At 39.9% G+C, this 27,692-nt stretch overlaps 1 protein-coding gene across 1 annotated transcript in view; it reads right to left on the bottom strand.

Moving 5' to 3' along the window:
• Positions 1–316: 316 nt before the first annotated feature.
• smarca2 (SWI/SNF related BAF chromatin remodeling complex subunit ATPase 2) overlaps positions 317–27,692 on the bottom strand; it is a 40,200-nt gene continuing 12,824 nt past the window's right edge. The window contains exons 16-34 of the mRNA XM_088432362.1: positions 25,055–25,218; positions 22,147–22,213; positions 21,961–22,071; positions 16,231–16,473; positions 15,964–16,077; positions 14,143–14,247; positions 13,973–14,059; positions 12,633–12,679; positions 11,727–11,893; positions 10,755–10,918; positions 10,254–10,481; positions 9,134–9,211; positions 8,838–9,056; positions 8,193–8,416; positions 5,797–5,902; positions 5,627–5,728; positions 5,221–5,353; positions 4,469–4,605; positions 317–1,642 (exon numbers count right to left, since the gene is read on the bottom strand). Of these exons, the coding sequence (XP_088288488.1) occupies positions 1,613–1,642; positions 4,469–4,605; positions 5,221–5,353; positions 5,627–5,728; positions 5,797–5,902; positions 8,193–8,416; positions 8,838–9,056; positions 9,134–9,211; positions 10,254–10,481; positions 10,755–10,918; positions 11,727–11,893; positions 12,633–12,679; positions 13,973–14,059; positions 14,143–14,247; positions 15,964–16,077; positions 16,231–16,473; positions 21,961–22,071; positions 22,147–22,213; positions 25,055–25,218 (2,526 nt within the window). The 3' untranslated portion in view covers positions 317–1,612. The remainder of the gene's footprint in view (positions 1,643–4,468; positions 4,606–5,220; positions 5,354–5,626; positions 5,729–5,796; positions 5,903–8,192; positions 8,417–8,837; positions 9,057–9,133; positions 9,212–10,253; positions 10,482–10,754; positions 10,919–11,726; positions 11,894–12,632; positions 12,680–13,972; positions 14,060–14,142; positions 14,248–15,963; positions 16,078–16,230; positions 16,474–21,960; positions 22,072–22,146; positions 22,214–25,054; positions 25,219–27,692) is intronic.

Here is a 27,692-nt window from a genome sequence, read left to right as displayed (position 1 = left end):
ACTTAATCAATTAAATCGACAGAATTGATTCAGAAAATATTCAAAGCTGACAGCCCTAACATATACGCTAGAATCCATCCGTCCATATGTCATATGATATCCTATGATATAGGATATCATAGGATATCACATGATATCCTATGATTTTTCACGTGTTGATATTTATGATATGATGTGAAGTGATGTGACATATGATACATCGTATGATATCATATGATATGATATCATATCATATGATGTCACATAACTTCACATCATATCATTTATCAACACGTGAAAAATAGGAAAAAACACACAGAAAATAAAGACAGGACAATTTTTTTTGTGCTCCAAATTGGTGATATTTATTTAGCTCTGGGCTATGCAATACAACCACAAAGACACTGTGCAAAGAAAGCAAACATTACCAAGTTGACACATGGATGATATATGTCATAAAGAAATTGCAAAATGGGAACTCATGCAAAAAAAAAAAAATCTAAATATAAAAAGGAGGATTTCTGAATCACCCCTCAAAGCAAAAATACTGATTCACATATAATGTGTAAAAGCTATAACACTGTTTTTAATGTTGTTTTTCCACCTCAAATCGGAAGCATAAAATTGGATGCTGATGGCCTAACCGTCAAAGATAGAAAATGAAACGCTCATGCAGTCCGAGATCAGGGGTGTCCAAGCCTTTCCCACTGAAGGCATTTTCAAATGGCTTCAGCCAGAAATATCCATCAAAAATACAAACTATTTGGGGCTTTGGAACCTTTAAGTTCCTAACCCAGCGAGGCGCATTTGCATCGGGGTTCCTTCAAGGTCACCGAGCTTCACTAACGGTTTCGAGCGTAGGAAATTTTAAAAATGTTCCAAATTATAGCCTTGGAGCGCTTTACCGATAATTATTGAACACAATTATGACAATTACAGTGCTAGCAATAGTCGAGGGCCCCCATCCACGGGGCATAAAATATCGGATTTGATCAACAGTTTTGTTTTGTTTTGAAAGTCGACTCATATGCGTTGGAGAGCTTCTTCCAAAAGAGGAATAGGCCGAAGCAAGAAGAGCCTACGACGTCACAAAAATAAAAAGTTATTTAAGAGACAACATCGATAAGTTTTTCTTTTCCAGGCCGTCAAAAATATGGCTTCACATAAAACAAGTCTGTGTAGCGAAAAAAAAAAAATGGTAGTATGTGATAGAATACAAGGAGCCTTGCATAAAGTTTGGGATTTGGGGGTGGCTGTCACCAATGAATCCCTGCTCCGTTCTACATTCTTTGGTCTTGAAGTACCGCGGACATTGGGACACCCCTGCTCCGGATGTACCACATGAAATCTTGACATTTCATATTCATTTGTCATTTTCTAAAAAGTGCAAGCGTAAGGATTGCGTGAAAATAGCCAAAGCGAGTACTTACAAGATGTGGCGTAAACCCCTATTTAGAAAAAAAAAAAAAAACTGCCTAGAAAACAGCATTATATCATATGTATAATCTCGTTATTGTAAGGGGAAACAAGTTCAAGGAAGTGGTGACTATGTCATCTAATAGGAAATAATGAAAACAAATAAAGAACCTGGATGACGCCTTGGGTGTTCATTCGTCCTAGTGTCACCTCTTCCTCACTCGTCATCGCTGATGTCAGACTGCTCCTACAGAGACACAAAGAGAAGTATAAACAGTGTGTGTGTGTGTGTGTGTGTGGGGGGGGGGGGGGGGGGACGTTTGGCTCAGCTCATGTTGACCTCAAACACCCTCAACTTCATTCTTAATATGGGAGCAACTGTCCATCTTTGAAACACATTTTACTGTCCATTTTCTGTCTGGACTGACCACATTAGTCTTTGTGAAGACCTTTTGAGCAGAGTACCGTATTTTCCGCACTATAAGGCGCACCGGATTATAAGGCGCACCTTCGATGAATGGCCTATTTTTTTTTATTCGTATATAATGTATATTTTAGGTCCGCATGGAATCAAAACTACAGTGGTGGCTGGGGCTGCATTTGCATTCTGTCAGACTCATTTTTATCGAGGGCCACATTAAAGTTATACTTTCTGTCAGAGGTTACGAATGACTGCGATTCAAACCAATTTGCAGTTCCTCACACACTTAGCTAGTTTTTGAAATCACAGACAGGGGAAAACTGTTCATAAAAGAGATTGCGAAGAAAAAACTTTAAGACTTTTAGGTACGCTTTTTAATGCAGAAAATATGGTACACAGTACAGTGGAACATTGGATTTATGGACTGATTGGGTTGGCTTTTTGAAAAACCAAATATCACCATACTTGGTCACCATACTTGGTCATTTGAAAGTAATAAGTGCATGCCGTACGTATCTCTCCTGGACTGCTTCTACTAAATCCCTCGTTTTTCATGGTTAATGGGCAAAGTTGGTCTTGGCTAAGAAGACTCGGCGAAACTTCTTGGGCACCCATAAAGGCAAATGGCTCGCCGTTTCAAAAAGTTTGTTGACCCCTGATTTAAAGCTTTCAAAGAACCTAATGTTTTTTGTTTCGTGAACATCAAAGGCAATTTTGTTTAGTGAGCAGATTTGCAAACACCGACGACCATCCAGTTCACACTTTTCAGTTGGTTACTTTTCGCTCCCGCATTTTCTTTTCTGTTTTTAACTATTTAAACTCCGAAAATGGCTGCGCCTTCATCGAAATGCAACAGAGCTTTCAGAAGCGCGGCGTCAAATTAGTTTTGCTCCAGAACTTCCGAGCGAAGTCAATATTTACGAGCGGTGCCTTGCGCTGCAACCAATCAAACCTGTTGACGCGCGGACAGAGGAGAATACCTGTCAGCGAGCCTCAAGCGTTCATTAGTCATTCGTCAGCATACGCTGCGTTTCTCCCGGAGGCTCGCGCTAATCACGTCGCCATCAGCTCTTCCCGACGCGCGGCCCGTGTGACAAAAGTTGGGGGGATGAAAGTGGACGCAACCAAAACAAAGAGCAGATTGTTGGTGGATTTGGAGTGGTAATGAATTGCAAACACGTGAGAGCCTCGGCGGAGCTTCGCTGAGACGCCTTCCAATGTGATTAGAACACCTCCGCGTGCCATCAACATATGCCGCTTATTAAACTTGAGTATGCACGCTATTTTTTGGCCCAAGTTAGGCGTTCACTTTTTGGGTTGCCATGAATTCATTACTTGTTCACCTAAGCCAGTGCTTCTCAATTATATTATGCAGAGCCCCCAGGAAAAAGAAAATATTTCGCCCACGCCGACCATAAATACTATTATCTCTAAAAATGGTATAAGTATACCTAAAACGGTATCTTTTTTAACAATGACACAATGAAAAAGCAATATAAAAAACTTTCAACAACTGTTAACTACTTTCCTACAGAATTCACCTGTGTACAGTTTAAAGGTTTGTCTAAGGCAGGGGTGTCAAACACACGGATTTAATCAGGCCTGCCAGATGATTTTGTAAAGCATAAAGATGAGCTGAATTTTATAATAAATGAAACACTTGAAATGTTTTATGATTATTAGTAAAATGTTTTATGCTTAATAGTGTTTTTACTATTTTAGACCGTAATAATAAAATACTAATAATTTTTTGTTTTGAAGTTCTATAAATATATACTATGATTTTATTGGTCCGGCCAACTTGGGAATAGATTTTCCTCCATCAGGCCCGCAAGCTAAAATGAGTTTGATACTGCTGGTCTCAGCAGAAAAGAAAAAAAAAAAAAACAAGTGCATCAAACTGCCTGAAAATAAAGCCCTCCGGCATTGCCTCGCGCCCCCCCCAGGGGCGTCCACCCCACTATTTGAGAAACACTGACCTCATCAGTAGTTTATTCAACACTGTACAACACCACAATTTGGTCATTTTTAAAGGACCTAGTCCTTGTCATGCACTTATTTCAATTTCCACAGTTAAATATATGTATACATATAAATTACACTTTGCACATTGGCGATTTAATTAAAAAAAGAAAAAGTTTATGCTAGTGACATTTCTCACAAGGAAATAAAACGCCTCGTTGGCGGACCGTGGTTCTCCCTGTGTGACTGACACACTCTCTTTATGAAGTCATCAGCCCCTTTCCCACCAAACAGTACAGGAACTCTGCGTTCCTGGTCACGGAGGTTTCGGGTCCGAAGTTCCTTATCGGCGGCCCACAAGTTTGCGTTCATACCGAGGGACTTGGCACACAGGGCAACACAGCTAACTTGCTGAGTGCAAAGCAATGAAAAAAAATGAAGCGTACTTGCAACCAAGCACATTATTTACTTTTATGCATATTTTAATCAATTAGCAGTCAAAATGTCATGTTCAGTCATTTCAAACTGAATTTACTCCAACTTTGGGTCTCAACTGACAGCTAACACTACTTATAAGGAATCAAGTGAAAAACTCAATGCCATTTCACACTGGTAAATAATATATTAGGGTGAGAAAAGCAGAGGTTTTTGTCATGTGAGAAACATTGCCCCCTTTCAGTATTGACTTACATTGCCGTCCTGGTCGTCATCACTTTCGTCATCGCTGACGACGGGCTTGGCCTTGGCTCGGCTCTGCCTCTTCTTGCCCCGCTCTGCGCTCCCTCGGGCCTCCTTGTTCAGCTTTATCTTCACCCATACCGACTTGGCTGGAATACACGAATAAAGTCTCATATCAAGGTAGACTAGCGTGGGGGTAAAACAACGGGCAAGGTTTTAGGATCTTTGAGGGAACATGAAACATCACACTATTTTGAAGCCTAAAAACGTTCTGACGCCTTAACCATTGTTAAAGTCACAAACTCAAGTTAGAGCCTTGTTTGAAACCCTAATATATGCCTGAAACCCTAAACCTTGTATGAAACCTAATCCAAACTTCACACCCTACTCTGAAAGACCCGGCAGGCTTAAAACCCTAACTTTGGCTTGTAACAGTATTTCAAAATGGAACTTAGTTGAAACCTTAACTGTTTTTTGTTAAATCTAACCTTTGCTCAAAAGCCTCATTGTGGAAGCCTCACCAAGGCTTGAAAGCTCAACCTTTATTAACTTCCCCAGCAGTCGAGCAGACGTGTTAAAGGTGACAGGCTCATCCAGACTTTTCTTTTTGTTTGTTATGTATTTTTATCCTTTTTTTTTTTTGTCCTCGGGCAGCATTAGTCTCAGGGGGAGTTAAATGAAGCATGCCTCACAGGACGACTGTCTGGCTCTGCGGTGCTGAATTAGAATGAGACCACAGCGTGTGTGCGCGTCCGTGTCCTCACCCTCGGCATCCGACTCTTCCTCCTCATCCTCGTCTTCGTCTTCCTCGCTGTCGTCCTCGCTCTCCTCGTCCTTGGCGATCTTCTGCCTGGCGCTCTTGAACACCGACTGGAGCACGATGGAGTCCTCGTAGATCTTGCCGTACATGGTACACAAAGGTAAATGGTACAAAAAGGGAAGATTTGTTATCCTAAAGTGAAGCTTTCTTAAGCCTTTTTCTTTGAAACCCTACTTTGAAACCTTAAGTTTCCTTTGGTAGCCATTGATTCATTTCAAATTTTGTTCTGTTGTTTCTTTTATAATCACTACAACAAAAGGTCAGCAGGGATGAGGTCAACTAAATACAGTATGTCCCTGGAGACTGAACAAAATGTTATTGTATTGACAGCAAACTCAATTTGCGCTAACCTGAGATCCCTCCAGGTTAAAGGTCTGCGCATTGTGACAGAGCAGCATTACGTCCTTCTCGAGGTCTCCTACGCTGCGGTATTTGTGGCTCCTGACGCGTTCCTGCGGAGTGGCGGCATCGTGATCGCTTAAGCCTGTAAATAAAGCTAGGCGCTTTGAGGACGACATACCTTGATCTTCTTGAAGTCCACGGGCTTTCGAATCAGCTCGTAATATTCCGGAAGTTCTTTTCTAGACGGGAGCTGGACAAAAACCTCGCTCAGCTGTCTGCCAGCCCTGAAGGAAAAAAAAAAAAAAACATGCTTGAAAGAACTCTGTTGATAAAAACTCAATTTGAAACCCTTTTGCTCATTATTTGAAATCTTGAAAACCTAATTTGAAACTCTAATCCTCGTTTGATATCCAAACCTCGCTTAAAAATTGACCCAGGATATTCAATTTTGAAAGTCTTAATGGTAGAATAGCATTTTAAAAACAGCCAATTATTTATGGTTTTCATAAGTTCAGAGGAGGCGAGTAAACAAGTCTCGGCGCAGACAGAAAAGCTATAAAATTTACAAATGATGTTCCTGGCATCAGATGTTTTTTTTCTCTTTCCCCCCAAAATGCAATTTCCACAAGTTGACAGCAATTTAAGTTTCTGGCATCGACCCCGTAAACACACGAAGCTTGACAGCATCATTAGCTGTCAAAGTCTTCACGGCCCTTGAACTTTTTCTCATTTTGTCAAATTACACACCTCGCACTGTATTTGACTGCATCTATCTTCAAAGGTAGGCAGAGAATGCAATTTCTGTGAAAATTGCATGCAAATGGTGACGATAAACTGAACTGAATGTAGGAAATCTTAGGTGAATATAAAAAATGACTGAATAGTATTCACAAATGTCATAAAACTGCTAAAATTACTACAAGCCATGATGATTTTATATGGTCATTTTATGAATTTCTGAATTGTTTTATGAATTCTTTTAAACACTCAAACTCAACCTTTAATATTTGTATTTCATGTACTTTAAACCAGTGATTCTCAAAGTGGGGTCCACGTACCCGGGGGCTACGTTGCCCGACTGAAGGGGTTCCATGAAATAATTTGGGTTATTAATTAAAAAAAAAAAAAGTATGCGAGTGTGTGTGTGTTTATTTTATGTTATTTTATATTAAATAGTGAAAGTATTCATTGCTCTTCAATAAAGCTCATTCAATGGCAGGAACATATTTTCAATTTTTAAGAGTCCAGACATTCAATCCCAAACACTTAAGTATCAGTTGAAAACTTAAGTATCTGAATATTAAATGCCTCATTGTACTCATTGATTGACTCTTAAAAAAAAAGAGAAAATTCGTCCCTAGCATTGAATGTGAATCTAAATACTTTTAGATTTTAAGTTTTTGTTTGTTTTGTTTCCGTAAATATTTGAAATGGGGGTCCTTCGAAAATTTGCTCTCTAAATGGGATCCCCGACTCCAAAAAATTTGATAACCGCTGCTTTAGACCTTGACACCTGCCTCCTACATATACACACAGTTCGGACACACTTTCTCATTCAACGTGTTTTAATATCATGACTGTCTGCCGTGCAGTGTTAAGGCATTAAAACTATTAACTTTTCACTCCCGACGTGTGTCTTACCAGGGATAATTATGTAGTAGAATTTCTTGCTTCATCACTACCTGGACCATCAGTTGTGTTGTGCAGAAATTATAAATTATATTTGTGGCTATGACCTTACAAATATGGAGTTCAACAGGTGTGAATATTTTTGCGGAAGCCCTTTCCTCTCAGGGGAAATGAATAAATGCTTCGAGCATGTGGTATCAAGTGTGCAAATGTTTTTTCTTGACTGATTTTTACACCTTCAGCACTTGACGTTCCATGAGGCACCTTCGGTTTCAGATCCCTTCGCGTAAAAATGGGATGGAAACGTGAGCCAGAGGCTGTTTGCTCAGTTGGTATATTGATCAAACTATTGATTTGACACCGAGCTGGATTGTGAACGTGTGGGTGAAAATGTAACATTTTTTTGCTGCTCTTCAATCAAAACTGATGTGTTATGACAAGCTTTTGTCAAAATAGCCCACGGATCTACGATAATTAATCACTTTGAGACAAATGTGCTTCTTAAGCATCTCCCTTTAAACCCAAACCCTTATTTCATAGCCTCATCTTTGTTTGAAAACCTAACTTCTTTCTCATAGGGAATAAGTGTAATTTTTTGCATGCGCCCGTGGGAGCTTTAGGGGCATTACGATAAATGCAGCAATACACACTCCTCCTCATGCTGTCCGTAGCTATAACAGAGATAGCAGCCTCCAGAGGAACACAATAAGAACACATTTATTTGGAAGTTTTTCAAATTTATAATAGTTTAATGTATTAATTTTTAAAGAAAAATGTTCTAAATCTTACATATTGACACTTTAAAACACTATTAGTAAAACCTTGACCCAGGTTTAAAACCCAACTTTTAAAATGTATCCAATATTTGAAACACTTCTCTAGTCTTATAATCCTACCTTAGATCCCCAAAAGCTACTTTAAAACACACCTTGAGGAGGTCCTCACCCGTCTCTGTAGTTGATGACAGTGTCGATGATGGTGTTCATCTGTTTTGTGAGTTTTGGAGGATTGGGCGAGGGCTTCTCAGCGGGTGGGCGCCCTCGCCTCTTCTTGGCCTTGGCGCCCCAGTCCTCCCTGGCTGACGGCTCTTTGTCCTGCCGTCGCTTGCGTTTGCGCTTCTTCAGTCGAATCTCCTCCTCCATCTCCTCCAGATTGCCGTCCTCGATGGCCTGACCGTGACAAAAATACTGAATGGTGGTCTACAAATTTTGAAAACGCAACCCAGGATGGAAACCCTACAGGTCAACTGAAACCCTAACTTGAAACTGTAACCCCAACCCCTTTACACACAAATTACAACCCTTGTCTGATACCATAATTGCCAGAAACACAAATATCTGCTAATAACCCTACTTTGAAAACTTGACTTTCTCTAAAATCCTAACCTTAGTCCTAATCCTTAGCCAGGTTTTGAAATCCAAATTCGACTACAACCCTAAAACTCTAATTTGAGGCTCAAAACCAGGCTTCAAACAATACATTAAAGCACTAATGCAACATCGAGACCTAAACTTGAGTATAATGTAGGTCCCACTTTGTTTTTAAGTAATTGCTCAAAACTCACGAAATGACAGCAGGCTAGACTTTTACCCGCAGCCACTGTTTCTCTGTCAGCGCGTCGCTGTAGTCCACATCACGGCGACAGCGGGACCCTCGTCCAAACATCTTCTCTTCCTCCTCCTCGTAAGTGAGGCGCTCCACCTCAGCATCGTCCTTGATGATCCAGGAGGGTAGCTCATCTTCCTCCATGAGACGTGGCTTACGCTTCGGGTTTCGAGCGTCTTCTCGCCGCCGGTCCATGTCGAAGCGCTGTGACCGCGTGTCCGGATTTAGTGGGAACACGGCAGCCAAATGTCATTGGGAAAATGCATGTGCCGCTTTCTCACCATGTACAGCTCAAACTCGTCTTCGTTGCGGGCGATCATCTGGTTCAGGGTTTCATCATCCGGTACCTCATTTTCTTCCTATAAGTGTGGAACAGCAGAGAAATGTTCAAATTAAATCAAGTCTAGTTTAATGCAGAAGCTAAATATGCCATTTATTGAAGTACTTTAAATACATACTCAACATTTGATTTATATAACACAAACATAAAAGATTCATTGCTTCATTCAAAGTACCGCATATAGGTAAAAAAAAACAGTCGTCCAACACCATACAAAGTACAAACAGTAAGTTAATGACACAAATTAAACAATAACAAAACAATACATATTAACATAAAGTAAAAATAGAAATCAAACAAAAAACACAATAGAACAATGCAGATAAGGAGCTTGTCTGACATTTAATGGAAAATCATTGGAAAAGGCTCATTTCCTTATGATGCGCCTCGGTGCCTGGGTCCACTGACCTGAGGTCATGGGCAGGCCTGGAGGAACTCGGTGAGGTAAGGTGCGGCAAAACCATTTAACAATTCGAAAACAAATAGGCTGGTCCCAAACGTACTGGAAGTTAGCGAAGGGAGTCCAGAATTGGAGTTATGTATCCCCTCTAATGAGCACTAGTTAGAAGGTCAGCGGTAGCATTTTAAACCAACTGGAGGAGCATGAGTGGTGACAAGCTGTTTCCTAAATGAAGTGCATGATAGTGAATTAAAATAATCCAGCCGAGATGTAAGGAAGAGGGGATTACTGTTTCAAAGAGCTGTTGAGAAAGGAAAAACTTTACCTTAGCAAGCTGACTATGATGAAAAAACACTGGATTTAACAACACGTCTTGTTTATATTTAAAACTATGAACGATGATTTTAACTTGTTTTGTGGGGGGTGTGCAAAAAAAAAAATTGATAATCCAGAATGATAAAATTAGAGATGGGTGAATACCGATACAAGATATCAGTATCCGGCAATCATCTGCCATATTATTGGGTACTCAAGGAGGTTGCTGATGCACACATACACGCTTTCCTTACCAACAGGGCACACACACACATCAAATAATTACTATAGCAAGCATACAGTAAATATTGAAAAACAAATTCACTCTTAAGACTTGACGACATACCTCGTTCTGCTCCTCATGCTCGAGGATGGCCTGCAGGAAGGCGCGACGCTCGTGGCTAGACGACTTCTGGTCGAACATGCCGGCCTGGATCACCTTCTGGTCCACGTTGAGTTTGTACTTGGCAGCCGCCAGGATCTTCTCCTCTACGCTGTTGACAGTACACAGACGCAGCACGCGCACCTCGTTCTGCTGGCCAATGCGGTGCGCGCGGTCCTGCGCCTGGAGGTCCTGAAACAGCCAGCGAGATATGGCTTTTTTATTTAGCGTTCTTATAAGTGTGCGTTGTGCGTGAGGCTGGCTGTAAAAAAATGAGCCCAACATACCTCGTACCCCTAGTCGATACAGTTGTAGTAATATTGATCAACAACAGTAATACAATTAATACAGAGTGATGGAGCTACAACAGTGAATACGGTAAAAATGTCACAACAGAGATGGCGAACCATCCCATAGTTAATATTTACAACGTGGTTGTAAAGGCAGCTGAACAACCCCACAGACCTGATGAGGGTTCCAGTCGCTGTCGAAGATGATGACTGTGTCGGCCGCCTGCAAATTGAGTCCGAGGCCTCCAGCCCGGGTACTGAGCAGGAAGATGAAGTACTGCGATCCAGCCTCATTGAATTTCTTCAGCAGCAACGCTCGGTCGTCTGACTTGGTGGTTCCTGGAAAGGGTTGAAGAATTGAAGTTGTGTCAGGTTGTGTATGAAAAGGCAAAATGTGATTAACCCATTCATAAACCCATTCAGGTGGCTATTACCCAGGCATAACTCACATACGTATGCTAATTTTTCTTCTATTTCAGATTTAAAAAGCTGTTTACCGAGCCTTTTTATGATGTTGGTTATCATGATAATACAGCTCTGGATCCATCTGCACTCTGAAAATTAGCAGCTGCCTATAATAATGTGATTAAAACATAACAAAGAAAGCTGTATACCAAGCATTTTAATACCATTTGTTATCATGCTAATATACATTTACACCCAATTCTTATCTGGAAATAAGTAAAACATATCAAGCTTCTACTTGCAGCAACATATAGGTAAACAACGTTCCTTCTTCCACGAAAAAAATTGTGACACGTCAACAATCAGGCAAGTCTATCGCAAGGTATTCCAAAGAAATGAATGACGCCCAGTAATGTATGATATTTTTCAATACAGCATTATGTACCATAATCAATTCATCCCTATTCCAAAACACCCTTTTTAAAAGCCATTTTTCTGCTGGCTTGACTTTATAGCAGCGGACACAAACATGGTGCCTGTGCGCCCCAGCTAGCCAACATAGACCACATGAGAAGCCAATCCAAAAAAATGGGACATTCGAATCGCGCTCGTTTGAAAATCAAATGTATGTATGTAGTGTTGCTTTATCTGTTCAAATCATCGTTGATAATTATGATGTGAAATCACAGAGATGTTCAAAGTCTTTTGTCAATTAATCGTTATACCTCTCATGCAATCTTACCGTCGAGCCGCAAATACTGAAAGTTGCGGTAGCCAAAGTAGTCCTCCATGATAGTCATGAGTGAGGTCATCTGGCAAAAGAGCAGAACCCGGTGGTTGGTGGCCTGAAGCTTGGGCAGGATGCGATCCAGGAGTTCAAATTTCCCGGAGGCTCGGTACAGGTCGGGCCTGTGTTTGGAACAGATTACTATTACTGACCAACAATATGGCCGGCTTGAAATTATACTTCAGTGGGCCTTAAATCCATCACATGATTCATCACACCTCAACTCCTCTCACACCTCATCAGTAAGGCACTAATAATATGAATCAGTCTACAGCAGGGGTGTAAAAACTTACTTTGGATCAGGAGTACATGAAGGAAAATCTATCCTCAAGGGGGCTAAAATCATGTTATATTGGATTTCTAATAAACAATTAGTGATAATTATAAGTAGATTTTTTCTTTGTACACTGTCCTGGACCCAAAAGAAAAAAAAAGTGCAAACAAGAAAACAGGACCCCCCATTTATATCATTTCAACAAAATGTAGTCATTGTAGTAATTTTACAAAACTATGATACAGACTTGTTGTTAAAGTATCTTGACACCACTTTAAAATCATGAAATAAATATATCTCCTTTGAAGGTAGCCAGTGCAAAGTAATATAAAGATGACACACTTTGAAGCTTGGGCACTTATTTAGTAGCTGCTCACTAATAACTGCTATCGGCAAAGACGTCAATTATCCATGACTTTGTCTTTCCAACCAAAATGTCTGGAATTACCACCACTGTGTTAATAATGAGCTTTTAGACAAGTCTTGGCAAGCAATGGCACGCAATGTTGGCTTCACATCAAATAATTAGTTTTGTCAAGAGTGGGTAGGAAAACAGATAAAAGAACGCTTTTTTCGGTCCAACTTACCCACTGATGATGCCGTTGGGGTAGCCCAGATGCTCAGCAAATGACTCCTACAGAAGAGAATTAAACAATCAGCAATAGAGTGGCTCTATGGTGGATAAACCAGAGTTTACTGCGGATTGCCATAAACCAGGGGTGTCCAACTTATTTTGGCTCAGGGAAGGCACGGAGGAAAACATATCCTCAAGCAGGCTGGACATAGGCCCCAAATAGCAGGGGTCAAAGGTAAATATATTGTCGGGCAGAAAAAAAGTAAAAGGTTAAAATACGGTTAACTTACTTTTGGGCCCTCTATGTATCACAATATAGCATTTTTTCTTTCTTGCTTAAAATGATTTTTTTCCATCATCTTTTTTTCATTTCTTAAAAAAATACATACTTTGTATGTAACACAAAATAAATAAACTATTGAATACAATGAAAGATAAATAATGAACTGCAAAGTGTAGTGTCTAACTCCGGAAACCTGGTGTTAAATACATTTAAAAAACTCATGAAGAAGAAGTCATGACGTCAATGTCAAATACATTGGAGCTATGTGTAAATAAAGTACCGGTAAATTTCAAACAAAATATAAGACTGATTGTTTAGAATACCACAGTGATCAATTTTGGCCCAGACGGTGACCCCAGCCCATTGGGAATCTCTTCGAGGTGTTTTTAACCTGCGCTGAGTAGTAGCACGACGAAGCTAAATGCTCCGAGTGTTGCACTTTGGAGTAAAGTGAAAAGCAAGACATTTGGCGAAAGTATGGACACTGCGGTCTTGTAAGTTGTAGCGCTCATCTTTGCATTGCTTGTAAAAAATATATTTTTTGCGTATTATTACGTTCGTTGTTCAGCACGAAGAACCCCGCAGAGGAGCACTGAGTTGTTATCGAGCACAGCGTGAGCCTGAGTTGGGGTTGACAGCACCTTGAGATGACGCGCTTGTTAACCGTTTTTCTATTTCGTAAGTTGCAGTGCTGGTCTTTCCATGGCTTGAAAAGGTAATATATTTTTTTGTATTGTAACGTTTTTTGGCACTAGCAAGACTGCAGATGAGGACTGAGTCAGTTTAACAAGCACAAGGTGAGTTGCGGCTGAAAGCAGTTTGGGGCGAAGTACGTGTTAACCATTTTTCCTGTTTGGATCTTTGAATAGTAAAAAGTGCTCAGCCAGATCTACGACTGAGTGAATCCTTTCACATACGCAAGGGCATTACAATCTTACAAACAGTGGACTAATGTGTTCGCTTCTATTCTTTTTTTGCAATGCTTCACAGAATCATCTTGCAGACCAGATTAAACCTCGGGCCATAGGTTTGAAACCCCTGCTCTAAACTGTCATATAAACGCAACTCACCTCAATGTGCTGAAACATGTATGGGTGGTTGCAGATCTTCTTCAGCTGCATGATGGTGTTCATAAGGGTCTTCGCTCCCCCTTTGCCCTGACACCAAAAGGCAATGAACGCTATGTCAAATGTGCAAAAAAAAAAAAGATTTCCTCGTAGCAGTCTCAACATGCAGGTACCTTCTTATCTTTCTCCGAGCCATCAGTGAGGAGGATTCCCTTTTGCATGTGACGATACAGGACCTTCTGTATGGCGGACATGTCACATTTGATAACATACTCCACCTAATCAAAAGGTGACAAGAAAAATCATCAAATTAGAAATATGAGATAATACTGTTGGGCTATTGTGGTCAGACACACAAAATGTGAACCTGTATTGAATGTCATGAGACATGAAAATCATCCCTGAAAGTCGAAAAAACATCAACTGATAGATTTTCATACTTATTTAAAAAAAAGTTTTTTCTTGCAATCCTTCCGGGAGGCACAGCAAAATAAGAAATATAATATTTTTTTTAAGAAGCTCATTTGATAATTATTCTGGTGTCAAAATCCTACTGTGAAACATTGATAAATCCTCAAACTTGAAAGTTCCCAGATGTTTTTAAAGACATCAAGCGCAACAGCTAGTAAAAAAATGAAAACTTTTTCTTTAACCCTGCCAACTATGTCTGTAGTTTGAAGAAAAACTACATGAAATCAGTTTGATGAGGAATTATTTTGATGTCAAAACCCAAAAGTGATATGCTTAGAAATGTGAGTTTAAAATTCACATCTGCCTTCAATGACTTCAGAGGGGGCTCGACAGCTTGAGAGAAACAGTATATTTTTTTCAAACACATTAACAAGTTCTGGGACTGCAGGAAACTAAAGAATTGAGATTGCCAATTAATCAGTGTAAGGCCCACAGCGAGGTAAAAAAAAAAAAAAAGACAAAAAACAACAAAGCTTCTGACTTTTCAGTGCGCATATGGCTTCAAATGATTTAAGAGGAAACGTAGTAGCATAAAAGAAAAAAAAAGTCTGCTAACCAAGTCTGTTAATGAAGATAAAACCCAAAAATAAGATCCAGGTTTATGAATATTTTTTTATGTCAAAGACCAGCTGATGTTGTCACCTACACCTTTAAAGGAGATTTGAAAAACACCAGAAAAAAACTACAAAGTGTTTGTGATCATTTTGGTGTTCGAGCACACTGCAATAAGTTATTGAAAAAAACTGACTTGAAATTTTGCATAACCTGGAGATTCCACATACCAGAAGTTTAGAGAAGTTTTTTTTTTTTTTTTTTTAAATTGCACAAGTTGATGATCCCTGCGCATATGCGCAGTTTTACGTCCCAAGGAATGTGTGACACGGTGCAGTGCAGCGGACCGGAGACGTATGCAGTCAAATATGTTACACGTGCTTTGTTTACAATGGGCCAGTACATACAATGTTCGTTTTAACTTTAAAGTGAATTACTTGAATCGTGACTCAAACAGTAATACTGCCAATTAAGAGGAGTAAATTGTTTGCTCCTTTTGTCTCGATGACAATGGCACAGACAAGGAGAAGCAGTCGCTTTTGGCTACATCCAATCAATCAGCAAAGGAGAACAAAATCTTGCGTAGAGTTCTTTTTCTTTGTATCCGGATGTATAAAACACTGTTTTTCCTGTTAGGTGCTTTCTGAATTGTGGAACTGACCATGGCGGACCAGATTTTTCAAGTCTTGCGTAAAGTTGGTGGACCGCGGCATGTGGAACCGCTCTCACTCATTAACATGGCTGCTGTTGTGCTGTGCACGACGGAGATGCAACGCAGCAGAGTGGAGAGTAGCTTTGAGAGTAAGTGGAATACCCGGGTAAGGAAGTGGAGTATCTTGAGAAGATGGGTGTGTTAGACCCCCTCTGAGAAGGCTTCTCAAAATTGCAATTATTATTATTTTGGCTAAGCTGATGTTGCTGATTTGTTACAGACACTGTGAAAACCACTTTGTCAAAATCAATGACCTCACCTTCTCTGGCAGCTGAGACTCCACCTCCTTCTTCAGTCGGCGCAGCAGAAAGGGGCGGAGAACCTTGTGCAGACGTCGAATAATCAAGATGGTCTCCTCCTCATTCAGGTCCACCTGAATAAAGTTTTGTAAAACTGATCTTTTCAATGTGAAAAATGAACATTGGCCTGGCTACCATACCGCAAGATGCACAGGGCCTGGCAGAGGGAGAGAGATGCTAGACACCAGACACCAAAAATATGATTGATACGAATTGAAAGTACGTACCCTCTCGCCCGTCATCGCGAAGGGGGCATTGAACCACTGCTCAAAGGTGCTGCAGCTCTTGAAGATGGTGGGCAGCAGGAAGTTAAGCAGCGCCCACAGCTCGGGCAGCTTGTTCTGCAGTGGTGTGCCGGTCAGCAGCAGGCGGCGCGGTGCCACGTAGTGCGTGTTCAACACCTGAGTCAGCTTGCAATGGTGGTTTTTCATGCGGTGACCCTCGTCCACAATCATGTACTTCCAACGGATCTAGAAATAGGACTTGATTCAGTGTGCTGGAAACAACTCGTTATGCCAGTCAAAAAAAGCTTAATCAAATTTACATGGAACAAACCCAAGAGTCCATTGCTTATTTTGGCAGCAGCAAACTGCGCCATTGTTTCTTGACAACATTACAACTTGCTAACATTAGTATCAATGCTAGTCCAAATAGAATATGTTGCTCCGAAAAATATGTACTAGGGTAGCAGGATTCAATCTTGCATAGGGAACTACTGTATATACCAAGCTCATCCATAGACATACAGTATGTTATAGTTAGAAGCAATATTAGCCAAAATTGAATAGGTGTGATTTGAATTTATGGAAAAATGTAACTGAGTCTGAACACTCCATTGGGTTTCTGGCACATCACCTTAAGCTGGTCATTTTGAAGCTCGACACTAACATATTTGGTAATATTCAACCATCGTCCATAACAGACTATTCATTTCTAAAATGCTATTATTAGCATCAATTCAAGCAAATGAATTGATGGCAGGACCATGTATAACTGTAAGCTTCAGTCACACCTTCAATGAGTTCAATGTAAAAGGTCGATGCAGCTGTGATACTTTAAACTTTATACCGAAGAGCACACACTTTAAAAAAGGCACTGGGAAAGCATACTAAGTCATTTTATGGCAAGGGCAGCAATGAAGTATATAAGTCTCCAGAAGTACATGATGAAAGGTTTTTTTTTTTTCTTTGCGGAGCTATACTGTTTACAGTGGAGCAAGCATGAAATAAAAAGTCAATAAAGTGCTGCATCATTTCAAGGTTGGTGTGATGGTGTAGTCCTTTGTGATTATGATGCTATTATCCATACCCCCCCTCAAAAAAAAAAAGACTTTTGGGCACCACAAAACATCTGGCATTTAACTATCACGCCGCATTTCAGAGGGGAATATCGACAAAATGTCTGGAAAGTGCCGCAGACTTTGGCAGAGCCATCTCTCGAAAAGAAGAGGCTAAAGGGGCCTGTGTTCATTTTTGAGTGCAATGCGCCGGTCGATAAATCAATGACGGCACTTACAGTGCCGTCTTGTTGAGCTCGCCTGGTGCCCCTTTTGGAGTTCAAGAAAGAAATAACACTGCCTTACGTGCTTTGAGAGACTTACTCCAATAATCTCCCACGTCCCATTTGCTTGCAGTGGAACAAACATAAGTTCTTCTAAAAGACAAAGTTTGGTCCGAGTTTATTTTGCAGCTCTTGGAGTAAACATCAACGATCCTCTCATTTCAATGTTCCAATATGAAGACAAATTTACCGCTGAAGTTTATCGTGAAAACAAAATTCTAAATCAAGCCTTTGTCACCACTCTCAAATGCTGTGGCTGTTTCTATGGAAATGTATGTAACTTTGTTTTTCTCATGCCTTGGCGTTCTGCAACGCAATCAAATGTTAGCTGCGAGCTAGATTGCCAGCAAACAAGCTTCAGGAGGCTCCTCACAGGGGACGCCAAAGATGAGTGAGTGTTGAGGTGTATCTACATACAATAAAATCCTTCAGGGGCTTTTCAAACATGTCATTCAGCTTGAGCACTACATGACAGAAATTTGAGCACATGCTTCTTGCTAATTGTATACCCATAAGGCTTTTGCATTCCAACATATTACCATAGATGACTGAATAAAAAACACACTTGAGAATGGCAAAAATGCCTCGCTCATTTGAAAATTGTGGCATTCTAGGGAGGGACGGGGGGCATTGACTTTGAGTGCACCATGTTTCGCGCCTCCATTGTCGAGGTGGACAGCGTTAAGGAATGCCGTCAAGCTGAAGAAGGAGTCCTATTGGGTCTCTTTGGCCTGTGGGACTTCGGAGACAGAAGTATCCACTGACCAAAGGAAGTACGGCGGTCAGCAGTCGCCAAGGCAAAAACTGAAGTGTGGGCAAGTTTTGTGAGTCCATGAAAAACAACTTCCGGACAGCTTCGAGGAAATTCTGGTCTATCATTTGGCGCTTGAGGAGGGAGAAGCAGTGTACTGTTAACACTGTGTACACTGGAGATCTCAACTTGGGACATCGTGAGCCAGTGGGTAGAATACAGTCAGCCCCCTGCTTACGAGCATCCTGATTTGCGAACATTCCGCCTTACGAGCGTGGATCAGGGAGAATTTTGTCCTCCGCTTACGAGCAAACCTCTCGTCTTGCGAGCATTCCGTCAAACCAGCCATTGAGTATGTTGAAATGTTCTCGCCTAACTGCGTCAATATATTCAGCAGTTGCGTCATCTACAATCATTAATAGATACTTATGGCGGTAACGTGAACGCTATTGGTTTTACAATCTCACACTGACTGTCTCACTCACGGTGTCTAAATATATTACCATTTAAGTGTAGTGTTTGTACAGCTAAAGGGAAAAACAGCTGACATGAAATTAAATGTGCCGATTGCAGGACAAAGAATTGTCATTGGTTTAAATGTGTGTTTTTTTTTTAATTAATTGTCAATACATTCCAACCGTTTAAAAAAAAGTGCGAATAATTATCAGTCAGTCAAGGAGACGCCAATATGCTATTGGTCGATTAAGGTCACCCGGTCTCACTCACGGAGATGCTATTGGCCGGCGTCACACGTCAATCACAGAAATGCCGATATGCTATTGGCCGAACGCCTTTATCTAGCTTGATGGGACAGGATGGAAGGAAGTAGACAAAATGAGTGAAAAACGGAATGTTTTGAAGACTTTGCAAACTTTATCTGTTAGACATAGCTTCTAAAATTACTAGCAGCGGTAAAGGAAGAAATAAGAGGATGATGTTTTAGTATCTCCGTGATTTGCACCATGACTGAAAGAGTTACTGTAACACTGTAAGACCAATAGCCTATATGCGTTGCCGTATTAACTCAAGAGGTTAATCTCTGCACCCTATTACGGGTGATGATACAGCGCCATGTAATGGTTGCTAGACAAGATTGCATGTCAGGTTAGTCGGCGATCTCCCGATATGCATTGGGACAGCGTCATTGTTGCAATTTTGTGAGTTGTAACCAAAGGTGAACTGACGCTCGAACAAGCCATAAGTGTGCTGCCTAGTAAATGCAACACACACAACCACCTCTCCGCTTCCACCGTGCTCAATTCACGTCGGGAAAAACAGTTGACATGAAATTAAGTGTGCCGATTGCAGGACAAAAAATCGTCACAGATTTAAATGTGTTTTAATCAATAAGATGTCAATACATTCCAACCGTTTAAAAAAAAAGTGCAAATAATTATCAGTCAGTCAAGGAGACGCCAATATGCTATTGGTCGATTAAGGTCACCCGGTCTCACTCACGGAGATGCTATTGGCCGGTGTCACACGTCAATCACAGAAGTGCCGATATGCTATTGGCCGAACGCCTTTATCTAGCTTGATGGCACAGCTGGTTGGGATGGAAGGAAGTAGAGAAAACCCTGACTGAAAAAGTTACTTTGACACTGTAAGACCAATAGCATATCTGATTTACCGTATTGACTTAGAGCATTCATCTCTGCTCATCTCTGCTTATCTCAGCACAAGTCACGTCTTTCCAAAGGTAAAAGTCATTTATCCTTTATATTTGTTATTTAATGCAACTGTACAGTAGATTATGTCACTTAATATTAATTTATGTATACAGCGTGATGATTTTACCTAAGGCTTCTGCGCGCGTTGCACGCACTCACGAATTAACATGGGTTTGGATTGCCCGCTATACGAGCAATTCGAGATACGAGCGTAGCCGCTGAACGGATTAAGTTCGTAACCCGGGGGCCCACTGTACTTCAAAGACCTCCTCAATTCTTCTCAGGGGTGCTGAAGAGAAGGGTGTGTCCGGAAGTCAAACCTTGGAGCAGTGTGGTTTTTGTTCCGGCTGTGGAACACTGGCCCAGCTCTCCACCCTGGGCACGATCCTGGAGGGTGCATGGGTGTTCGCCCAACCAGTGTACAAGTGTTTTGTGGACTTGGAGAGGGCAATCAACTGTGTACCTGGGGGAGATCTGTGGGGGCTGCTTTGGGTGTTTGGAGTACCGAAGCCCCTTATAGGGGCTGTTCAGTCACTGTATGGCTAATGTGAGTGAACCAGAATGGGCCTGCTGAATATAACTAGCTCGTAATTGCGCTATACAGCCGCTGATGCCAACAAAGGCAGGTTCACTACAGGACTGCAAATAAGGATAGCAAACAAATAGACTTATTCAAAAAACAGGTACAAATGATGAAATGCGTCTCTCACAATGCTGCCAAGCAGAATCCTTCTCGGTGTGACGGGGCACGTATTTTAATGAGCTAATATGCATTTATTTGGCTGAGAAATAGCCATCCTCAATGTTCTTCATTGATAAAAGGTCAACATCACGGAAAATGATGCAAATAGCGAAATGTAGCTTTGGTGGAGAAAATAACACAAGCTCAAAGCGCGTGTAAAAGCATGTGGTGGAACCTCAGATTACGTAAGATAACATTCTCAAATTTAAAAAAAATACACCACAAATGTTAGAAAAATTCACAAGCACTTTGTTGTTTGGATAATGTCATCACAATTCTTTGAACTAATGGACATTAAATGAATGACTGAATGACTATAACACAATAATAATCATAATAATCATAATCATCATCATCATCATCCATCCATTAGGGTTGTTGGCTAACTGGTGGCTATCCCAGCAATCTTTGGGCAATGGGCGGGGGGACACCCAGGACTTGTTGCCAGCCAATTGCAGGGAACACAGCGACAAAAAAACTCATTCACACACATTCACTCACCCAATAACACCTAAGGGCAATCTAGAGTGTCCAACACACCTGCCAAGCATGCTTTTGGAATGTGGGAACCCGGGACTCTGAACTGTGAGGCGAATATGCAAACCACTCTTCCTAATAATAATAATAATAATAATAATAATAATAATAATAATAATAATAATAATTGCATTTTATTTAAAGGTATCTTTCTAGGCACAGAACCTCATACAATCTCTGACATACCTTTAAATAAAAAAACAAACAAAAACAAGACAATTCGATTGAGTGGGCATGTTTTAAATAGGGGAATTCAGTCAAAAGGTTTCTTCCCAACTGCCATGGTTGTGCTATGGCTTTCAAGGCTCAAATCAAGCAGTTTACTTTGCCTTGTGTATGGTAATCAGGTGCAAACTGGGCTCAACCTGTCAAACTTGTGAGCGTATTTCCACTGGCTTGTCCTTTGTGAATATGTCTTTATGATGGAGCAAACTACAACCACAAATGAAAAACAATTAAAAGTGCTTTCAGCAGCTGTCGGATTTTTCTTGTGACTTCGGCCCTCAGTTCTTAGCATGTTAGAAAAGAACTCATGCAGCATCCAAGTACGTCACTGGATCCCCAGAGAAAATGATTACTCTTTCCTCTACTTATAGGAAACATTCACAATGTCATTGACAATAAAGCTTCTTGAACCTTGACTGCTTGGAACTCCTTAAGAGCTGAGGTAGGTTTCAAAGAGAACACTTTGTCTCACCTTGGCCAGTATGTGCTTGTCCTTGATAATGTATTCGTAGGTGGTCAGCAAAGCGTTAAATTTGCCACTACGGAGCTGCGGCACCAATCCCCGGCGCATTCCTGGGGTACCCTTTCAGAGAACAAAAGCCAAACATTTTTGGAGGAACAAAGCATGCATAGTAAGAGATTTTTTTTTTTTTTTTACCTTGTAAGCAATTTTGACCACGGACGGAGCCCATTTGTCAAGCTCGTAGATCCAATTGGACAAAGTCCTGAAGTGAGAAAATCGATGAGAATTACAAAGATGCACGCAAGTGTTAAGTTACCAAAAGCAAGATTTTCCACTGCAGTCTGTCAAAAGATTGCTTGCTACCAGAGTCTTTTGGAAGGTGTTCAGAATTGGCTGTCCATCAGATGGGTTCACCAAAGGAGAAAGAGTGCAATTTGTTCAGTGCATATTAAAAGATTACATCTGAGCTTTAATCTGCCAAAACAGTAATTACGGAAGACAGCGTTGTCTTCCGCTGTCTGCACACCCTGGGGAAATACTGTACCATCCAATTTAAGTTTGAGACAAGAAAGCAGCAGGCAGAATGATGTGCAGTAGCAAAGTGACACAAAGAAATACATAATGTTAACCCAGTAGTTCTTAACCGGGTTCGATCGAACCCTAAGGGTTCACTGAGTTGGTTTCAGGGGTTCAGCGGAGACTCTTCAGAACTTAAAATTTGACTGATTTGGTAGCACATTGTGTATTTGTTTTTTAATATTTTAATCCCATTCAGGAAAAAAAAAGTCATGGGCGCTGAACATTTTTTTCGATTTGCAAGCGGCCCTTTTCGAAGATGCTGAATACAAAAATGAAGAAAAGGAAAAGCCTTTGCAGTGAAAATGACTTAAGCCTAGCACTTTCCACGGTGAAGCCTCGCATATCTGGTCCATCAAAGGCAACAGCCACACAAAACATATACCAGGGGTGGGCAATGAGTCCTGCATGTTTTCCAGTTTTCTCTCCCCAATACACCCGATTTAAACCATTAGCGCATCAACAAGCTCTGCTGGAGCTTGAAAATAATCCTGATCATTTGACTCATGTGTGTTTTGAGATAAAAATTGGAAAACATCCAGGACATCGGCCCTCAAGGACCGGAATTACCCACCCCAGACATATACCTATGTTTTATCATTTTATTTTTCACTAAAATAGTGTTCGGTGAATGTGCATAATTAACTAGTGGGATTCAGTACCTCCGAGAAAGTTAAGAAACACTGTTAAAATAAACAAAAAGAATGCAGAAATAACAACAGGGAGGGAAAACAGTTGTCAGCGCAGATGAAATATGTGCCTACATATTTTGAATCAAGTCACTGGCCAATGTGAAGATTGCAGTAACATAGTATGTGAGAGTAAATAAGCTCCCATCTCATCTACATATTTGTATGGTAATTAGGCTGAAGCGTGCATCCAAATCAGCACATTGCTTGTGTGGAGAGGGCTGGAGTGCCGTCTAAGGATTTGAAGGGATTAATTGTGGGCAAAAACAGTGAGAGATAAATTGCTGGTTTTGTTGAGTGGAATGAAAGACCGGATAGCTTGTTTATTTTATAAAAGTGTGTTTTAACCTTGCAAAGTTGTGCACCGCCTCAGTTCTGACATCCAAGTGTTGGTAATCCGGCAGCTGTGTGCGCTGGGCGCGTTGAATACCAATTTACCGCCTTGTTTCTTTAAAAATATCAACTCATTCATCATGCAGCGCAGAGGCAGTCTCTTATCTGTGTTTGTGTAGTCGCCGCAAGACGGAAGTCAAAAAGTGAGGAAGTGTTCATTAGCTGCAAATGGATTTCATGCTACTGGAATTTAAGAATGAGCAACTGTGTGTATGTGTGTGTGTGTGTCTGTCTATACATACAAACATCAAATATTTGGCTATGTTTTGAGGTTCTCACTATAAGGCCCAGGTTAGGGAGGAAGAGTCACTGTTCTTGGACTATTGTTATTGCAACTGTTATTGCAGTGGTCTTTATTGCTATTGTTATCAATTTTAATATCATTATCAATTTTCTCATAATTGTTTTGCTTTTTCTTGCTCTTCTGAACCTTTGTCTTGCTGTTTGCAAAGAAAACCTTGCTTTTCCTGGTTAAATCAAAGTTAAAAAAAAAAAAAAAGACAAAATAGGGCTTCAACCAAAGGATGAGGTTTAAACTGGGAGTTTTAAGCAACGGTTGGGGTTTACATTTAGGATTTCGACCCCGAGTTAGGAATTTGAATCGGGATTTCAACATATGAGAACTTCCAAATGGCACTTCTAGCCAGCGTGAATATTTTAGATTCAGGCTTCAATTTTCAAGACAAGGTTAGGATTTCAAACTATTCAAGCTACAGTTATGGTTTTAATTTAATGTTTAAAACCCGAGCTATTATTTCAAACCTGGCCAAAATCGTCAAATTTAAAACTTGGATTAGAGTTTCAGATTAATTTTTAGAGAACCAGAAATTAACTGAACTTGTCAACACATTTTAATTCAATCGGTATTTTAGTTTTTATGCTTGTCTTATTCAAGCAGTGTGCCTAGTGTACACTAATAATAGCTGCTGATTTTACACTTGAGTTGTACCACCAATTAGTTGTAAGCGGCCTCATTTTTGGCAATAGATGTAGTTTAATAATTAAAACGCCCTATTTTGACTTTACTCAAATAAAAAAGTGCTATGCTGGCTCTGGCTAGAGCTCGATTAAACATGCACACGTGCTAGGGTTGCAAGGGTTGATCTGAGCTAACTCTTCATAATAATTGAAAAGTAAAAAGTGATTAGCATTTTGTGTATGAATGCATCAAGATGGAGATGCTCGCCAGTAGTCACGAGGACAAGTGGTATGAGCCTGTGTTTTTTTTTTTTTTCTGGCAAGTTATGTAGACACTTTTATTGCTTGTATTTTATCTGCTTTGTAAGGAATGGCATGAAACAACTATCACAATTCACAATTCTGACTTTGCATCTGCTTCACTTGACTTAGCCCCCAAAATGCTATACTGCAATGTGAGGAACGCCCTGTGCATCAGTCACTTGAGAAAAGGCTTTTTGACAATTGACAGGCGGGGTAGTACTGACGAGAGTGGCACAATGATGAGATAGGGCCCGTTGAGCCTCTTGTGCTCCATCAGGTAGGTGATGAGTGCGATGGTTTGGATGGTCTTGCCCAGGCCCATCTCGTCAGCCAGGATGCCATTTAAGTTGTTGTTGTACAGGGACACCATCCACTCCAGACCTTGGATCTGAACAGAGGGAAGAAAAGCAACAATATTGAAATACAAGGAAGCACGCCCTAGAACACAAACGACGACAACAAAGTGTGTTTGGAAGACATGCCGTACATCAAAGAGATAACAAGCCTTTAAGGGGATAAATATCAAAAAGAGGAAAAAGCAAAGGGGAGGCGTGGCCATCTGAGCCGCAAATTAGAGCAAATCTGCTCTCTTCCCAGATGACTAACTCATGCATTAATAAAGCTGCTTAGCATATAACAGCTGAAGAAAATACATTAAATAACAAAGATCCCATTTTCTAGAAAATCTTGAGCACGTGACAGTCAGAATGTGCAGGGGTACTGTCAAAGAAGTCTTCGACGAGCGAAATGTGCAACAAGATCATATCATCATCAAGAACTCAAATCTAAATAATTGTTTTGCCGACCTTTTAAAATATATTGTGATGTTATTTTTTTAATGATTAAAGTTTTACAGTGTTCTTGGCAAGACTGGCACTTAACACTTGTGGGTGTTATTTAAAACATATTTGTTTTTTCTTCACGTGGATCTAAAATAAAAAAAGTATATCATCCATTTGCTCGATTGAAGTCATTTATCTTCTCCTTTGGTAAAATGAATAGTACATGAACTTGTTCCTTCATCCAAAGATTGATAAATGACTCGTGTATAAAGAAAAAAAAAGTCACTCCTGTATAAAAAAAATAAAAATTATCTATCTATCTATCTATATATATATATATATATATATATATATATATATATATATATATATATATATATATATATATATATATATATATATATATATATATATATATATATATATATATATATATATATATATATATATATATATTTGTGATTTATGGCAAGCTCGAATTTCACTTAAGATACAATATGAAGGGAGCTCAAAAAATAAAAAAATAAAGATTTTTCATCCTCAAGGTAATTGGTTGGGTAGTCTGAAGCGTATAAAATTTTCAAATGGGATCAGTGTCATTGTGTTTTATTAATTTTTCTTCTGCAATACTGTTAGCTGTCAGACATGCAACGGCGTATGCACTTTAATTGGTCGGTGTTCTTGCTGTGAGCTGACATTGTGCTGTGCCCTTTTGATGATCAGAATCCAACCCCCGTACCACCTCACCATCTCGTATTCGCCCACTATTTCCTCATTGTCTCTGAGGGGCCGCACAACACGTCGCAGCCTTGATTGCTGGGTCGTGCTTGAATAACTTTGTATAGAAAATGCCAAAGCAACAGCGAGATAAAAAGTCCTCCATTGAAGTGCCGGTAAACTTGAATATTTGTTATGTGTAGCAGGTGACGGTTAGCATGAAAACATCTATCAGGTCAGGAAAGGAAGAGATTTAGTCTAAAGTTCTATCAGGCCAAAGAGAATGAGAACAACACCAGGAGGCAAAATTATAAAAACTATCATTTAGATAATTGTGAGGATAGTAACAAAAAAAAAAACAATAAAAGGAAGAATTATTGGTGTTTGGATTGTGGCTGTTTTGGAATACTGCATCAACCAGAAATGATAATGATTTCAAGTCCATCAAAAAGAGGTTGCGGAAAGGAATTATTCTTTTATTCTTTTTCTCTTTGTCATTCATGTTCATGGTGGGTGTTTTCCCCGTCCACTTTTCCGAGCTGCATATTCAAATCGGTCTTGGAACAATCATCATATCTGATTTTAAATCATAGTATAAAGAGTGGGAATCTTTGACTGTATCCAGTTTTCATTTGCTTCCGATTTTTGGGTCTACAATTTGATTCAGAATTGATTGTTGATTCAAAATGATTCCTGATTCAAAATGATTCAATTCAGTTACCGTGTTTTCCGCACTATAAGGCACACCTAAAAGCCTTAATCTTTTAAAAAAGCTGATGGTACGCCTGATAATCAGGTGCGCCTTATATATGGATCAATATTGAGATTGAAATATTGGTATTCGTAAATGAGGAATGAACTGATAAAGTAAGCTTTACCTGTTTCTTTTGTGTGTTTACAGTTGAACAAGGTTGCTCATATTGACATTGAGTTATTATGCTAATGAGACTTTAGAGTTATTATTTGAGTTATTATTGTTATTACTTTGAGTTTTACTATATTGTGATTGAAAAAGTTTTAAAATATGTCATTAATTGAGGGTGCGCCTTATAATCCGGTGCGCCATATAGTGTGGAAAATATGGTATTTCTTTTTCAATCTATAGAAGTGTAAAGTATTATCATAATACTTTAGTCTGCTTTTACAAAATAATAAAAGGAGACATCTATTTTACATTTATTAGGTGGTTTGTAAGGAACATGCCTTTTTTCACAAAAACAGCATGTAAAGGTCAACAACTGCTACTATTTGAAGCTAGCTATAAACTGTATAGATGTTATAGATTAAATTAAGATGAAGTAAAAATAAAATGCATCTGTATGATATAAAATGTAGAACAATATATATTGTCTCATAGGAAATT

Source organism: Hippichthys cyanospilos, chromosome 1 (genome assembly GCF_059441005.1).
Source record: "Hippichthys cyanospilos isolate Australia breed blue-spotted pipefish chromosome 1, RoL_Hcya_1.0, whole genome shotgun sequence".
Taxonomy (NCBI): Eukaryota; Metazoa; Chordata; class Actinopteri; order Syngnathiformes; family Syngnathidae; genus Hippichthys; species Hippichthys cyanospilos.
The sequence above is the reverse complement of the archived record's forward strand: the minus strand, read 5'-3'. Positions and strand labels throughout refer to the sequence as shown.